The sequence below is a fragment of the Macaca thibetana genome, chromosome 6 (assembly GCF_024542745.1).
Source record: "Macaca thibetana thibetana isolate TM-01 chromosome 6, ASM2454274v1, whole genome shotgun sequence".
Taxonomy (NCBI): domain Eukaryota; kingdom Metazoa; phylum Chordata; class Mammalia; order Primates; family Cercopithecidae; genus Macaca; species Macaca thibetana.
The window spans coordinates 101,373,675-101,390,743 of NC_065583.1; the positions used below are offsets into that span (position 1 = coordinate 101,373,675).

General features: G+C 44.3%; 1 protein-coding gene across 1 annotated transcript in view; it reads left to right on the top strand.

Moving 5' to 3' along the window:
* SERINC5 (serine incorporator 5) overlaps nt 1-17,069 on the top strand; it is a 121,727-nt gene that overhangs the window by 98,316 nt on the left and 6,342 nt on the right. Inside the window, exons 8-11 of the mRNA XM_050795684.1 lie at nt 2,099-2,225; nt 11,261-11,327; nt 14,973-15,012; nt 16,025-16,169. Of these exons, the coding sequence (XP_050651641.1) occupies nt 2,099-2,225; nt 11,261-11,327; nt 14,973-15,012; nt 16,025-16,169 (379 nt within the window). The remainder of the gene's footprint in view (nt 1-2,098; nt 2,226-11,260; nt 11,328-14,972; nt 15,013-16,024; nt 16,170-17,069) is intronic.

Consider the following 17,069-nt stretch of genomic DNA (forward strand, 5'->3'; position numbering starts at 1 on the left):
GGATGAAACGAAGCCATTATCTTAAGTGAAACAAGCAGACACAGAAAGAAAAATACTGCATGTTCTCACTTTTAAGTGGGAGTTAAATAGTGTGTACACATGGACATGAGTGTGGAATGATAGTGAAGTCTCAAACATAGGAAGGAGGGAGGGGATAGATGGTGAGAAATTACTTAATGGGTACAATACATATTATCTGGGTGATAGATACACTAAAAGCCAAGACTTCTCCGCTATATGTAAAAAAGCTAACACTTGTACCCCATAAATTTATACAAATAATAAAAGATTCCTTAAACCACAGCATACACAGTTATGTTTACTGTTTCAAGTGCAAATACCAGTCATAATTTTAGTCTCCCCGGCCGGGCGCGGTGGCTCAAGCTTGTAATCCCAGCACTTTGGGAGGCCGAGACGGGCGGATCACGGGGTCAGGAGATCAAGACCATCCTGGCTAACACGGTGAAACCCCGTCTCTACTAAAAAAAAAAAAAAATACAAAAAAAAAAATAATTTTAGTCTCACTTCAGACACTTAAAACGTACACGTTTGTAAAGTGGTTTCTAGAGTGTTATTTTATGTTTATGTTACTTGCTTTGGTGGCAAAGTTGGCAGTCAGACCTAGGTTGGGTGTTCCAAATGGAAGACCCCATGTCAGGTAAAAGGTAAATTACCACTGATGGTTATATTATAGGAATCTTTGTTACGTAGTGTTTAGAATAACTCAGTTTTGCTTCTGTTTCACACTACAACAGTCAACACAGAAGGTTTCTGTGACACTAAAATATGTGGAGATTTGTCCCCACCAGCAAGCAGGCAGTAAGTTCCGCAGTGGGCTTCAATTGGGTGTCCTCCAATCCAATTCGGATGCTCCAACTGGAGATAAGGTCAGATCCCACAGGTTGAAGGCTCAATTCCACAAAACAGCCCTACCCTACCCGCTGGTCAGAAGTCCGGCCCCCCAGAACTTCTGACCAACTGTTAGGGCTCCCACAGTTACCCCTTCTTTGAAATGGATTAATTTGATAGAGTGGCTCACAGAACTCAGGAAATACTTATCTTTACTGATTTATTACAAAGGATATTTTAAAGAATATGAGTAAACAGGCAGGTGCAAATACATATAAGGCAAGGTCTGGAAGGGTCCCGAGCTTCTGTCTCCATGGAGTTGGTGTGGCTGGGTTCCTAACATATGGATGAGGTCGTGTTCACCTTCCTGTAAGCCTCCAGCTCTCAGAAAGCTCTCTGAACCATGTCCTTTGGGCCTTTTATGGAGACTTCATTACACAGGCATGATTGATTAAATGATTAAACCATTGGCCCTTGGTGATCAACTGTCATTTCTCCCATTCCTCCCATTCCTGGAGTTTGGAGAGTGGGTCTGAAAGCCCCAACCCTCTAATCCTACGTTGGTCTTTCTGGTGACCAGCCCCCATCCTGAAGCTGCCTAGGGGCTGCCAGCCATTAGTTCATGTTTAACATACAAAAAGACACCATTTTGGAGATTTCAAGGATTTTAGGAGTTGCTTGCAAGTAAATGCGGATGAAGACCAAATACATATTTCACAATATCACATGTGGTCACCCATATTTTAAAAAAAACCTCAGGAGGTTTCCAAGTTGTAGACAGATATCGCAATTATCATATCACATCTAAATAGCTTCTCAACTGGTTTAGGAGCTATTGTTGGCTGTTGATTCACCTCAGCACTGCTTGGTATCTGCACCCTACCGAAGATAGTAGGGGCTGCCCTGTCAACTGAAAAATGCGCCTGACTTGTCTTTTTACTGTTGTTTGAATAGTACTGAAAATGAGCAAGACTTTCTCCTTAGGTCTTGCATCTGTTTGAGCCCCATGGCACTGAGCTGGAATCTGAGGGTCTTGTTCCAAGGGTGTGATGATGTGGGAGAATGGTTCTTTGAAATAGAAATCCAGTCTGCATGGAAACAGCCTGTAGAGTAGAAGTTTCCAGTGATAAGTGTTCACTATTCTAAGGAGGTACACCACAGCTACCTGAGTTTTGCCAAAATGAGTGCTTCTGTGAGTTACAACTGGACTTTCTATTTCACTATGATGACTTTGTTTTTTCTTTACAAGTTCTAGATGAACATGGGAAAAATGTTACAATCTGTGTGCCTGACTTCGGTCAAGACCTGTACAGAGATGAAAACTTGGTGACTATACTGGGGACCAGCCTCTTAATCGGATGTATCTTATATTCCTGGTAAGTCTTGGGAGTTACTCAAGGCCATTTTTGCAGAGTTTAAAATTGCAGGAAAAGAATTGAAATAACTTTCAGTTGCTGTGAGGCTGCAGAAACAAATACCATTTGAGGAGGGGGGAAAACAACCACAAGTAAAAAGGTGAAGAGCATGAACTCTAAATATTTGAACTTCATTTACCTTACTTGTTTTTATTTGGGGTCAGTAAAGCAAATATATGGTATGTTGCAGCACCATTGCCTAACACCCTTTAAAAGATGGTTGAATAGTAGTTTGCTGTACCCTTACTGGAGGGCAGGGGAGCACAAAGTAAAGAAGAGATAGAATGTGCCAGCATGTCCTGGCAGCTTTCTAATCCAAAGGAAATAGCTTTGTTCTGCTGTTGATGGAAAGAGTACAAAGTGCTGCATGCGTGGTCATTCTGTTCAGACAGGAAATGTTCCTTCTCTTTTCTGCTAAAACCCACAATGCTGTTGTTCACTAGGCAAACCAGCTCCTCCAAAAGTAGATGTGATACATAAGTGGGCTGTGTTTCAGATGCTTGTGGTGGGTGTTATTCCACCTTTAAAAGGCTTAAAAGATTGCTAGAGGGAGAAAAGTCAAGGATAGAAATGGCTAGTTAATCTGGATATATATTTTGCTGATAACTAAGCTTCCCTTTGACAGTAACCTTTTCACATTTAGCCTTTACTTCTGTGTTTACATTTTGTTAATGTTCAGTGTAAAAATTCAATTCCATTGAATTGAGTCATAGGCACATTATAATCTTCCTTTTTGCTGAAAGTAAGCACTCCTGGTGGCGATAGCTTGTATAAATACAATGTCTTTCTGAGCATGTTGGCATTTTCTCTTACCTCCTTTAACAGCTTCTGCTATTAGAAAGGGACCAACAGGGACACAGGCGTTTTGGAGTCTATTTGCTCAGGGTCATGCATCAAGCCATAAAATGCTTGTTTTGCAGGTGGGTGTTAAGATGATGGTTACATACATTCATTGTTGGCCTGTGTGTGACAAAGTGACAGAGTCTCCTTGTTGCATAATGGACTCTGGTGACTTCTTTCTGGCCTTTCAATTTTACTAATTCCTAAGTTGTTCACTGAGTACCTACAATACAGGAAGCAGGCTGCGTGGTGCAGTGGCTCACACCTGTAATCCCAGCGCTTTGGGAGGCTGAGGCAGGAGGATCAGTTGAATCCAGGAGTTTGAGACCAGCCTGGACAACATAGCGAGATCCTGTTTCTTAAAAAAAAAAAAATCAGGCATGATGGCACGTGCCTGTGGTCCCAGCTACTCAGGAGGCTGAGATGGGAGGATCACTTGAACCCAGGTGTCTAAGGCTGCGGTGAGCTAGGGGTAACTCCACTCCTGCCTAAGCAACAGAGTGAGACCCTGCCTCTTAAAAAACCAACTATGAAGATATTTGACAGAATAAAATCATATGTTTTTGTGGGTTACTGGGTACCTACGAGCATATGAAAAAAAATATATTTGCCATTGGCCGGTGCGGTGGCTCACGCCTATGTAATCTCAGCACTTTGGGAGGCTGAGGTGGGTGGATCACCTGAGGTCAGGAGTTTGAGACCAGCCTGGCCAACATGATGAAACCCCCATATCTACTAAAAATACAAAAATTAGCTGGGCGTGGTGGTATACACCTGTAATCCCAGCTACTCGGGAGGCTGAGGCTAGAGAATTGCTTGAACCCAGGAGGTGGAGGTTGCAGTAAGCTGAGATCACGCCATTGCACTCCAGCCTGGGCAACAAGAGAGAAACTCTATCTCAAAAAAAAAAAAAAAGAAATTCCCTTTAGATAAAGTAGAGTTTGGATTTGCTATAAACCCTTCAATGGAAAAGACGGCAAAAATTCTTCTTAGCCTCCTGCATAGGGTTACCACACACAGGGCATTTCACAACATGGAATTTTCACCCTATCATATTTTCTCACTATTTCTAGCAGGTGTAAAGAATTCTTCTGAGTTGGCCCTTGAGTGAGAGATGATGAATAAAATGTTGTCTCTTACAGGACTGAGTCACCATAGTGGAGATTGGCAAGGGCTGGTCTGTTATTCCCAAAAGGTGTCAATTTTCAAAGTTAATAGCTACTTAAAAAAAAAAAAAAAAAATCTGTCTAGATGCCAGCAACAAACATTGTTATTGAATGGGTAAACCACAGAACTGCAGTGCCTGATGGGATGAGAACATATAAAACTACAGACCCTACAAAGTGGAGACGAGGACGACCAGTCTGCTCTGTGGGTACTTCTGTAATGTGTAGGCAAGAGCACACTCTGTGGGCTGGGCAGTTAGTGCCCCCAGGAGTTAGTTCCCCCGGGGCCCATGTGATTGATGTTTGCTGTAATTATCCACTGCAGCTCTTCAAGGGGTCAGCTTTAAGAACACTGAATTCAGGCTTACTAGGGCCTGGGAATAAAAGGGATGCTGTAGGAGTGGGAGTCAGCCCAACTAGGGTTTTTTCAGATCTGGACTTCTGAAGAGTTTGTTTTCCTTCCTGACTCAGAGGAATGAGAAAGGTTGGAGGATGTTACAAAAAGGCCACATCGTCTGGGTGGGAACTGTCATTTGAACATAATTGCAGGAATATCTAGGATTCTTGACAGAAATTGTAGGAAGCCAGAGACTATAGATAGTATGTAGGTTAAAGGGAGAAGAAGGCCAAGATTGCCTGGGGTCCACTCTTTTGTAAAGTTGTAGAAGACTGGGAAGCTCCCCAGCTCCTCTCTTTCCCTTCACCCTCCAGAGCCCCCAAGCCCCACCCCCAAATACTTGTTTCCTTTGGGGTGTCTCCGTCCTGACTCTTGCAGCTGGGGCACCCTCTAGACGTATGTTTTAATGTTTGTAGCCTCAGCTCAGAAGAAGGGCTCAACCCAAACCTACTCCCTGCCTTTCTGCCTGGGGCCGCCTTTTCTCCAGAGCCTCCTTCCATTGCACCCAGGAATCATTGCTGTGAAAGAACATCATAGCTTGGACCCCATGTAAGCCCTCACCTTGGTCCACTTGTGGGGTTCTCTGATGGCTCTTTTTATTTTTTTAGACAAAAAACAAATTTTTAAGGCAAGTTCTCACTATGTTACCCAGGCTGAGTAAACTCCTGTGCTCAAGGGATCCTCCTGCCTCAGCCTCCCAAGTAGCTGGGACTACAGGCATAACCGTGGCACCTGGCATTCTGTTGACTCTTTCTCTCTTTCTTTCTTTCTTTCTTTCTTTCTTTCTTTCTTTCTTTCTTTCTTTCTTTCTTTCTTTCTTTCTTTCTTTCTTTCTTTCTTTTTTTTTTTTTTCTCTCTCTCTTTCTTTCTTTCTTGTCTTTCTTTCTTTCCGTCTTTCTTTCCATCTTTCTTTCTTTCTTTCCGTCTTTCTTTCTTCCTTCCTTTCTTCCATTCTTCCTTTCTTGACAGAGTTTTGCTCTGTCACCCAGGCTGGAGTGCAACGGTAAGATCTCAGCTCACTGCAACCTCCACCTCCCGGGTTCAAGCGATTCTCCTGCCTCAGCCTCCTGAGTAGCTGGGATTATAGGTGCGTGCCACCACGCCACCATGCCCGGCTAATTTTTGTATTTTTAGTAGAGATGGGGTTTCACCGTGTTGGTCAGGCTGGTCTTGAACTCCCAAACTCAGGTGATCCGCCCACCTTGGCCTCCCAAAGTGCTGGGATTACAGGTGTGAGCCACCATGCCCAGCCTTGATGGCTCTTTCTATAGGCCCATCCCTCCACACCCCTTTAGTCTGGAACTTGTGCTGTGACAAATCCTGGTCTCCACAAACTATTTCTTAATTCCTCCCTTGGTCTCTGGATTTTGACTGAAATTGTTATTCTGTTGCCTTTAATTTCAAACTATCAGCCTGGAGAGGATCCTGGAGTTGATCAGGTCAGTCTCCTCATTGTACATGTAAGGAGGCATGGAGTCTATACCTGTAGCTCTCTACTCCCAATTTTGGGCAACCTTTCCTTGAGGCTTCTTTGCGGGAGTATTTAGGGACACTGATGGATAGTCTCTCCCTGCTCTTTTTCCTCAGATGGCTTGGTGTAATGTCCCCTGAGGGAGAAAGATAAACTGGATGACTTGCATAATTATATTATTACAAAGCATTTGCGCCGTAAAGTTTCCTGGCCATTCCACTTTTATCTGTGTTTAAGAGAAAAAATAATTCTTAATATTGAACCATCTTTGAAAATATCCTTTTAAATATAAAACTGGAAAAAGTAAGAATCTTTATTCAATGTCAAACAACTTCCTAGTTTGAAGTGGGTTGGTTTGCAGGTTGGTGTGATAGCATTGGCGAGGGGGTTGGCTTACAGTAAAAAAAAGTTGGGAAATCAAGGAAGGATATTTATTTTTTTGGTACATTCTGGGTCTTTAAGGGGTGGGTGGGGAAAGGAGGGGGGAGATTTGTATCTTCATTTTGGGAATTCTGCTCTGGGCTGCCTGCCAGCTATAAATCTTCAAGTTAGAAATCTTCCACCCCGTGGCCCGGTGCAGTGGCTCATGCCTGTAATCCCAGCACTTTGGGAGGGCAAGGTAGGTGGATCACCTGAAGTCAGGAGTTCAAGACCAGCCTGACCAAAATGGAGAAATCCCGTCTCTACTAAAAATACAAAATTAGCCGGGCATGGAGGTGCATGCCTGTAACCCCAGCTACTTGGGAGGCTGAGACAGGAGAATCGTTTGAACCCGGAAGACAGAGGTTGCAGTGAGCCGAGATCGAGCCCACTCCAGCCTGGGCAACAAGAGCGAAACTCTGTCTCCAAAAAAAGAAAAAGAAATCCTCCACCCCATGCCCCAGGTTCACAGAGAGCCCGGGTCTCCTTTGGGTTCTATAGCACAGGGGATCATGACTGATCTTTATCATTGCACAAAGGCTGGGAATAGTCATGGGATCTGTCAAGGGACTGCCCTGTACGTTTGTCAGGGAGGCAGAATGTGTGATCTCCAGGAAAGTTTGGACATGTTATTTAGAGATTTTCTGTGGTCTAGTGGACTTTGGCCAGCTTCAGAAGCATCTGCAGTGCCAGTGTTGAGGGGCACCTGCATTGTCTATTCTTCTGCCAGTGTGAAGGGGTTCTGAGCACTGTAGTGGTTCTGCAGGGAAACAGGGCATGGCTATTTTTTTTTTTTTTTGGCTGTCACCATGACTGCAGAGCACTGCTGGCATTTTGGCCGGGTTGGGGTGAGGTGGCAGCAGGCAGAGACAGTAAACACGCTGTGGTGTGTTAGACATTCTCCGTACAATAAAGCATTGTCTTAACCCAATGCTGTAAGTCTCCCTCTATCCCCACGGGAAATACTGAATTAAAGTCACACCTATCTTAGCCCAGGAAGAGGAGAGGTAACCCAGGAATTGTTTTATAGCAATTTGAGCTGTGTTCGCCAAACAGTGGTCTTTGTAATAGCCTGAATGCAGATAATAAGAATTTACTAGGCTTTAAGAGCTTATTAAAAAAAAACCTTTTCTTGATAATTCCAAGAAGAGTGTTGTATGGAGAAAGGCTACAACTGAATAAAGATCTTTTTTTTTTTCCTGCAACATCCACCTCCCGGGTTCAAGCGATTATCCTGCCTCAGCTTCTCGAGTAGCTGGGATTACAGGTGCCCCCCACCATGCCTGGCTAGTTTTTACATTTTTAGTAGAGACAAGTTTCACCATGTTGGCCAGGCTGGTCTCGAATTCCTGACCTCAGGTGATCCGCCTGCCTCAGCCTCCCAAAGTGTTGGGATTACGGATGTGAGCCACCATGCCTGGCAACTGAATATAGATCTTAATGTAGGGTAACATCTACCTGTAGAAGTCACATGGCATTAGTGATGCTCTGAATGTAGTTCTTTTTAGAAGTAAAAAAACCGTCCCCATGTTAGGCCTCTTTGATGGTGAAGTGGCAAAGGAGCCCAAATAAAGAGCTTTGTTTTCTGGAAATTATGTTAATCCAAAGAATTTATAGAGTAGAATATTTACTCTTGAGGCTTTTTCTTTTTGAGATAGAGTCTCACTTTCTCACCCAGGCTAGAGTACGGTAGCGTGATCTCAGCTCACTGCAACCTCTGCCTCCTCAGTGTCAAGCGATTTTCCTGCCTCACCCTCCTGAGTAGCTGGGATTACAGCTGCCGGCCACCACACTTGGCTAATTTTGTATTTTTAGGAAAGACGGGGTTTCATGTTGGCCAGGTCTGGAACTCCTGACCTCAAAGGATCCACCCACCTCAGCCTCCCAAAGTGCTGGGATTACAGGTGTGAACCACACTGCACCTGGCCTATTCTGAGCCTCGTAAACAATGAATGTTACCTTTCAAATGAAAATTTATGATACTGATCTCTTCTTAAAATTAAAAACTTGTATTCTCCCCTCTGGAAACTATACACTGTACTAAATCAAAACTTGTATGCGCAGAATATGTGCCACTCTTTTTTTTTTTTTTTTTGAGGCAGAGTACCTCTGTCACTCAGGCTGAAGTGCACCGGTGTGATCATGCTCACTGCAACCTCCCAGGCTCAATCTAGTCTCCTGCTTCAGCCTCACCAGTAGCTAGGACCGCAGGCATGTGCCACCACACCTGGCTAATTTTTGTATATTTTGTAGAGACAAGGTTTTGCCATGTTGTCCAAGCTGGTCTCGCACTGCTGGGCTCAAGCGATCTGCCTGCCATAGCCTCCCAAAGTACTGAGATTACAGGTGTGAGCCACCACACCCAGCCGGGCCACTCTTTTTTTTTTTTTTTTTTTTTTTTTTAATTTAAGTTCTAGGGTACATGAGCACAACGTGCAGGTTTGTTACATATATATACATGTGCCATGTTGGTGTGCTGTACCCATTAACTCGTCGTTTACATTAGGTATATCTCCTAATGCTATCCCTCCCCCCTCCCCCCACCCCCCCGACAGGCCCCAGTGTGTGATGTTCCCCACTCCCACCCTGTGTCCAAGTGTTTTCATTGTTCAGTTTCCACCTACGAGTGAGAACATGTGGTGTTTGGTTTTCTGTCCTTGCAATAGTTTGCTCAGAATGATGGTTTCTAGCTTCATCCGTGTCCCTACAAAAGACATGAACTCATCCCTTTTTATGGCTGCATACTATTCCATGGTGTATATGTGCCACATTTTCTTAATCCAGTCTATCATTGATGGACATTTGGGTTGGTTCCAAGTCTTTGCTATTGTGAATAGTGCTGCAGTAAATATACACGTGCGTGTGTCTTTATAGCAGCACGATTTATAATCCTTTGGGTATATATCCAGTAATGGGATGGCTGGGTCAAATGGTATTTCTAGTTCTAGATCCTTGAGGAATCTCCACTGTCTTCCACAATGGTTGAACGAGTTTACAGTCCCACCAACAGTGTAAAAGTGTTCCTATTTCTCCACATCCTCTCCAGCACCTGTTGTTTCCTGACTTTTTGATGATCGCCATTCTAACTGGTGTGAGATGGTATCTTATTGTGGTTTTGATTTGCATTTCTCTGATGGCCAGTGATGATGAGCATTTTTTCATGTGTCTGTTGGCTGTATGAATGTCTTCTTTTGAGAAGTGTCTGTTCGTATTCTTTGCCCACTTTTTGATGGGGTTGTTTGATTTTTTTTTTCTTGTGAATTTGTTTAAATTCTTTGTAGATTCTGGATATTGGCCCTTTGTCAGATGGATTGATTGCAAAAATTTTCTCCCATTCTGTAGGTTGCCTGTTCACTCTGATGGTAGTTTCTTTTGCTGTGCAGAAGCTCTTTAGTTTAATTAGATCCCATTTGTCAATTTTGCCAGCCAGGCCACTCTTAAATGTCGGATCAGGTGTTGTGTTCCTTGGGTGCGCAGTCACCGGGAGATGTTTCTGTCTTTGTCTGACCAGGCACACAGGAGGTGGAGTGGCGTGGGTCTGGATTAGCATCCGTCGTTTCAAAGCAGAAATGAAAATGATGCTGTTGTGCTTGAGCGGATCACAAAAGAAGCAGCAAACTTGGATCTCAGTGGCTTCTGTATGAGGAAAGCGTTTTATTGTTTATCTCTGTCTCATTGATCTCTTCTCTCCTTGGGAAAGAGGATGAGATTGCACAGTGTTGCTCCATGGGGTTCGCTGGATTGAGATGAGTGTGTGTCCCACCTTCCCATGAGCAGACCAGCTTCTTGAGTACCAACACGCCCTGCCCATGTCAGGCCAGCTCAGAAGCTACCTGATGGCAAGATTGTTGCCTGTGTCAGTGAGTCCCCAGTGCTTAGAATCGGGCCTAACACGTAGTGGGCCTTCAGTAAATATTTGCTAAATCAATCTCTAAAGTTAGCTGGAACGCTAAGTATGGTATATATTTCTATTTGCTTAAAATGTTCTGTGTTTTTGTTTTGTGGAGACGAGGTCTTGCTGTGTTGCCCAGGCTCTTCTCAAACTCCTGGCCTCAAGGGATCCTCTTACCCACCCCTTCCTCTCAACGTGTTACAGGCATGAGCCACTACCTCTGGCCTGTTTTTGTTTTCAGAAAAAATAAATTATTTTGCCCCCTGCAAGGCAAATTTTCTAACATTTTACCTTTCTAGGTCTCAGGGAAGTGGCAGAATTTTTTATTACATCGACTGCTACTCTGTTAAATTTCCAAACAGCAAGCCTTGTTCTGCTATAGACTATCACAGTAAATAACTGCGACTTTTGCTTTCACTCCCTTGCTTTCTGTTGCCATCTCTGGGTTCGTTGCTTTTGATTCCCTCTGAGCAAGACTAGTCAAAGGGAGGGAAAGAGAAAGTGAAATTAGAAAACTATTCTAACATTTGAGGGAGGAGAGGCAAAAAGCAATACTGAAAACCAAGATATCTTACTTCTCTACCTACAAACTTCTTTGCATAAAATGATCTAATGCAATCCGTGTAAAATGATATCAACTATAGAATCAGCCAGCCAATTTTGGAATAAGGAGAGATATTAAAATAGATTGCTTTGATTTAAGTCACCTGAACGGTAGGTTACACCGCGGCTCTCGTCAGAGTACTGGCCAGCCGGCTTTCCCCTTCGTTCCATGTTAATACGCCCAGCTGACTTTTGTTTGTTTCTTAGTTTGACATCAACAACAAGATCGAGTTCCGACGCTCTGCAGGGGCGATATGCAGCTCCTGAACTGGAAGTAAGTTCATTTCCTTTTCCTGTTCTGCTTCATCTCAGAAGATCCATTTCTCAGGAGGACCTTTTGTGTTTGTGTCTTTATCAATCTGCATTCCATGATCCTGTTTTTCTGCTTGGGAAAAAAGAGATTTTTGTATAGAAAAATAAATGCTGGCCGGATGTGGTGGCTCACACTTGTAATCCCAGCACTTTGGGAGGCTGAGGCGGGTGGATCACCTGAGGTCAGGAGTTCAAGACTAGCCTGGCCAACATGGTGAAACCCCATCTCTACTAAAAATACAAAAATTAGCCAGGTGTGGTGGCACACACCTATAGTCCCAGCTACTTGGGAGGCTGAGACACGAGATTCACTTGAACCCTGGTGGCAGAGGTTGCAGTGAGCCAAGATCATACCACTGCACTCCAGCGTGGGCAACAGAGTGAAACTTTGACTCAAAAAAATAAAAGAAAAAGGAAAAATAAATGCTTTCCTGCTTTCCTTTGTATGCTATGGGATTAAAATGAATCAGTCCATTCTTGATTTTCTGTAAGAAAGCTGGCCTTTTGGGTGGCATCCTGCCATTCGCCCCCAAACAGAGGCTTGGGTAACCTTGTCAGGCTGCACCCTGCGCTCTTCCCTTGCCATAATGGGGTCTGGGTGGGTTTTATTTTAACTTCTGATCCATCCACCTGTTTCATACTTGTCTGTGCCCTCCATACACAGCATGGCTGTGAGATTATGTAATAACTGTTTGGAAGGAAGGAGAGAGGAAAGGGAAGGAACTGTATCTGCTCTGCCTGACGCTGTTGAACGCTGTTGACACTGTTGAACTGAATGTCAGTTCCATCAGGTGAGCGTTTTGTCAGGTAGAGTGTTATGAACAATACATTGGTTGCCTGCACATTCAGAGCCTCCAGGTGTTCAGCAGGTGCCTATCAGTCAACAAAATGTCTGTTACTTTCTTAATTGTGCAAAGGTCTTTCTGGGGCTCTCATCTACCAACATCAGAAGGGTCTAATCAGATGGAGGCAGCCAGGGAAAGACTCAGCTGTGACCCAAGAATGAAAAGAACCAGGGGTTCCAAGCATGACTAAGACTTACAGCACTTGCTATGTCCCAGGCACTGTTCTAAGTTCTTCCTATGTGATTTCACTTAATCCTCATAAAAACCCAGTGACGTGCTGTTACCTCCATTTTACAGAGGGGAAAACCAGCAGAGTGAAGTCATTTAAGCCTCACAGGTTTTGATTTGCCAGAATGCAAACCGTGTACTCTGGCCCCAGAGTCTGTATTCTTGACCACTGCTGCCCAGGAGCTGAGCTGCTGAACCCTGGTTCTTCCTGCTGACTGGGGGCAGCTGGCATCCGGCCACCGCGTGCGTTCTAATAGCTTTCCATGGATGGAAAAGCCCTGGTGTCTGTCCAGATATGGGCACTTTACTCTGCAGCTGGATGTCTGGGGATGGGATGGTCTCTCTTGCACCTGACCTGGAGATAGTGAGCCATTATGAAGGGTTGTCAGTCTGCCAGCATCATTCTCCAACTCTTTCTGTTGCCCAAAGGAGAAAACTGTGCTGAGTTTGAATAGGTTACTGCCTATTATACAGAAGAGAATGGTCTGTAGAAGAGGTGTTTGTTCTCACCATTGACTAGGTGACCACCTGCTGAGGTTGTATGGTTATGGTTTCAATGTCCCTATTGTGTACAGAGTTCAAGCTCAAAGAACAGCAAGTCTCCAAGTTAGATTGAAGAGAGGATGTTTTTCTTCTCAGTCCAAGGGAAAATGTCCTAGTGTTTCCTTCTGAACTGGAGAGCATGCAAGATGGAAGTTGGTTTGCTCTCCTGCATCACATTTCACAGGATACAACTTTGAAAGTGAGAGTTCATAGTTTCTTACAGTAACTTGAGCTTCAAAAGAACTAAGACCTCAGCATACCATGTCTTGGGCCCACTGAATGAATTAGTGGTTTTTAGACCATGTCACTTAATCCAAGCTCCTGTTAAGGGTAATACCTCTGTTAAAGGTTTCCTTGTCAAGCAGGGAAACAAGGGCTTGGCCTTGATATGCAAATGAGATGAAGACTCAAGCTCTCATATTCTCATCCTTGGCTCATCTGTTCTTTGTAGTTGAAATATCTTCAGCCACAAAGTGCTAAGGGCACTGCACTTCCCAGGCAGTCTTCATACTGTGTTTACCAGAGTCTTTCTGAAATCACGTACTTTTTTTCTTTTCTTTTTATTTTATTTTATTTTTTTGAGACAGGGCCTCTGTCACCCAGGCTGGAGTGCAGTGGTGGGATCACAGCTTACTGCAGCCTCAAACTCATAGGCTTAAGCAGTCTTCCTCCCTCAGCCTCCCAAATAGCTGGGAATACACATAACCTGATTTTTAAAAATTAAGTTTATTGTTTTGAGTAGGTAAGAAATAATGGCTGGGCGCGGTGGCTCACGCCTGTAATCCCAGCACTTTCAGAGGCCGAGGCGGGCAGATCACCTGAGGCCTGGAGTTCGAGACCAGCCTGACCAACATGGAGAAACCCTGTCTCTACTAAAAATACAAAATTAACCAGGTGTGGTGGCACATGTCTGTAATCCCAGCAACTCAGGAGGCTGAGGCAGGAGAATTGCTTGAACCTGGGAGGCAGAGGTTGCAGTGAGCCAAGATCGTGCCATTGCACTCCAGCCTGGGCAATAAGAGTGAAACTCCATCTCAAAAAAAAAAAAAAAAGAAAGAAAAAGAAAAGAAATAATGATTTAAAAAATTCACAAGGTACCAGAGATGCCTCAAAGGCAAGCATTCCCTCCATCCCTGTCCACGGCCCATGCAACAGCTTGATTTTGATAGGAAACATGGGTAGGCTGCTTCCAGATTCCTTCGCTTTATTATTTCAGATTCTACTGGCTTCACCAAGCTCCTAGACACCACGTTACCTATTGTGAATCATGGATCTTGGCATCCCCATCCTGCATTCGTCTGTCCCAGCTCTGACACTAAGCTAGTTTGGTGACTTTGGCCAGTTAACCTGCCTGACCCCAGTTTCCTCAGCTGTACGCAGGATAATAATAAGCCCAATGCAAAGGTCAAAGAGGATTTAATGAAATAGCATTGAAGGCAAAGCACGAGAAGGGAACGCCGGGGGAGTGGGGCTCTTGTCACATTCACTGGGTTTCACATTAAGTTCTCCAGAAGCAGAGGCTGAGGCAGTTTGTTGTGTGGGATATTTATTAAAAATCAGCACATGTGGAGGGAGAAGGGGAAGGAGGCAAAATTGGGCAGAGGGTGAAGTTGAAGGACAGTGCAGCTGGACAAAGCCTCCCTAACCCCAGGGGCCATGATGGCACAGCCTTTACCCTTGCCGTGATCAGCCATTCCGTGGCGGTTACCCAAGAAGGGTAAAGGAGCTGCTGTCTCAAGGCTCTGCTGCCAGCATTCATGGTAGCAGGAAAAAGCATCAAGTCCATGGATGAGGATCTCTGGCACATCTCCCTCCATGGTGTTTCCTGTCACCAATGCCCAGCACACCTGGGAAAGAACAGTCCACATCTTTTGAAGGGATACATGCAAGTCAGGGCCTGGGAGGTTGTTCAAATAAGGGTTACTGCTGCCTTACTGAGGTGGACTAGAAATAGAACACAAGCCGCCTGACTGTTGCTTTTGCTTTCACAGATAGCCCGCTGTTGTTTTTGCTTCAGTCCTGGTGGAGAGGGTAAGCAGAGTACTTTTATTCTTTTCATCTGTGTGACACTGCAGTCCTATAGCTCTAATCTGTTGTCATTTGGGATTCAGACACAAATAACTTGAATAGTAAGGGGAAATTTATTCTAAAGCTGATTGACTGCTTATATACTTTTCACATTCTTCCTGAAGGATAGCTGAGTTTAGTTTGTGTTGTTATTCTGGTAGGGAGAATCAGTCCAAATTTTGGTTTATATGTAAGTTAAATTATACAGTGAGATTTAGAGAATCAGAAAGCACATTTTAAAAAAAGGAATGATTTGGAAAATACCAAGAGGTCCTGATACCTTATTTTGGGGCCATTTCATTCCTTCACCTTACTTTCCTTCTTGGATTGGAGGATTCCAAGGGCTTAAGAACTAACTCTTGTTTTACTCTCTCTCAGTTTCTGCAAAGCTTATAGTAAGTTTTACGTCTTTAGGGGTTTTTAAGGGTTCTCTTTCTGTTAAAATAAATGTGGCAGACCAGGCGCAATGGCTTATGCCTATAATCCCAGCACTTTGGGAGGTTGAGGCAGGTGGATCACCTGAGGTCAGGAGTTTGAGACCAGCCTGGCCAACATGGCGAAACCCTGTCTCTACTAAAAAATAATACAAAATTAGCCTGGCCTGGTGGCGTGCGCCTGTAATCCCAGCTACTCAGGAGGCTGAGACAGGAGAATGTCTTGAACCTGGGAGGCGGAGGTTGCAGTGACCCATGATCGCACCACTGTACTCCAGCCTGGGCAAAAAGAGCAAAACTCCATCTCAAAAAATAAATAAATAAAAACAAATGTGGCATTAGGTAACTCTTCCTATTATGGGAGTTGCTAGGGTGGGGTGGGGGTTTTGTGCTTAGGGCACAGATTGAAGTTGCCAGAGGGTACAGATGGCTTTCTGGCATCTTTTCTACTGACAGCCCTGTAGAATTAGCAAGTGTGGCTTTGCTGGATGGTAAACACACACATTCACTCACTGAGCCTGGGCTCCCTTTGTGCTTCACAGACACTGAAGAGCAGCAGCAGGGGAAGGAGGGACCCCGGGTCATTTATGACGAGAAGAAAGGCACCGTCTACATCTACTCCTACTTCCACTTCGTGTTCTTCCTGGCTTCCCTGTATGTGATGATGACCGTCACCAACTGGTTCAAGTGAGTGGCCCATTTGCTTGGGTATTTTTGAAGTGAAGTCTTAAAGTTAAGAGTTAAGTGCTGTTCATGTTTGTTTGTTTGCGAAGGAGTCTCACTCCGTTGCCCAGGTGGAGTGCAGTGGCACAATCCTGGCTCACTGCAACCTCTGCCTCCCGGGTTCAAGCGATTCTCGTGCTTCAGCCTCCCGAGTAGCTGGGATTACATGCACACGCCACCATGCCTAGCCAATTTTTGTATTTTTAGTAGAGACAGGGTTTCGCCGTGTTGGCCAGGCTGGTCTTGAACTCCTGACCTCAAGTGATCCACCTGCCTTGGCCTCCCAAAGTGCTGGGATTATAAGCGAGTTCCGAGTTTTAACAGTGGACGGGTATGTTTTAACCCTGGAAACTGGTGATGCTATGGCAACTTTAAGAAAATGGAAGGTTAGCTCTATATGGACAGTCTGGAAAACATGGTAATGGAGGAAAAATGGGAATTCCTAAGCATTCATCTGCCTTTCAGAAAGAGAAAATATCCCTTTTTTTCTACTTCAAATTTTGTATATGTTCTTCCCCATTTTTCTTCATTTTCATCACAAAAGTTGGAAACATCTTTTTTTAAAATACAAACTAAATGTGTAATTATGAAAAGTAACAATGTGGTACCCCCACCCACCTCTACTCCCCCCACACAGATAACCACTGCTAGGATGTGTATTCCTTTTCTGTGCATTTATAAACCTACGTAATTTTTTTTTTTTTTTTAGATGGAGTCTTGCTCTGTCGCCCAGACGGGAGTGCAGTGGCGCAATCTCGGCTCACTGCAACCTCCGCCCCTGGGTTCAAGTGATTCTCCTGCCTCAGCCTTTCTAGTAGCTGGGACTACAGGCACTGCTACCACGCTGGCTAATTTTTTTTTTTT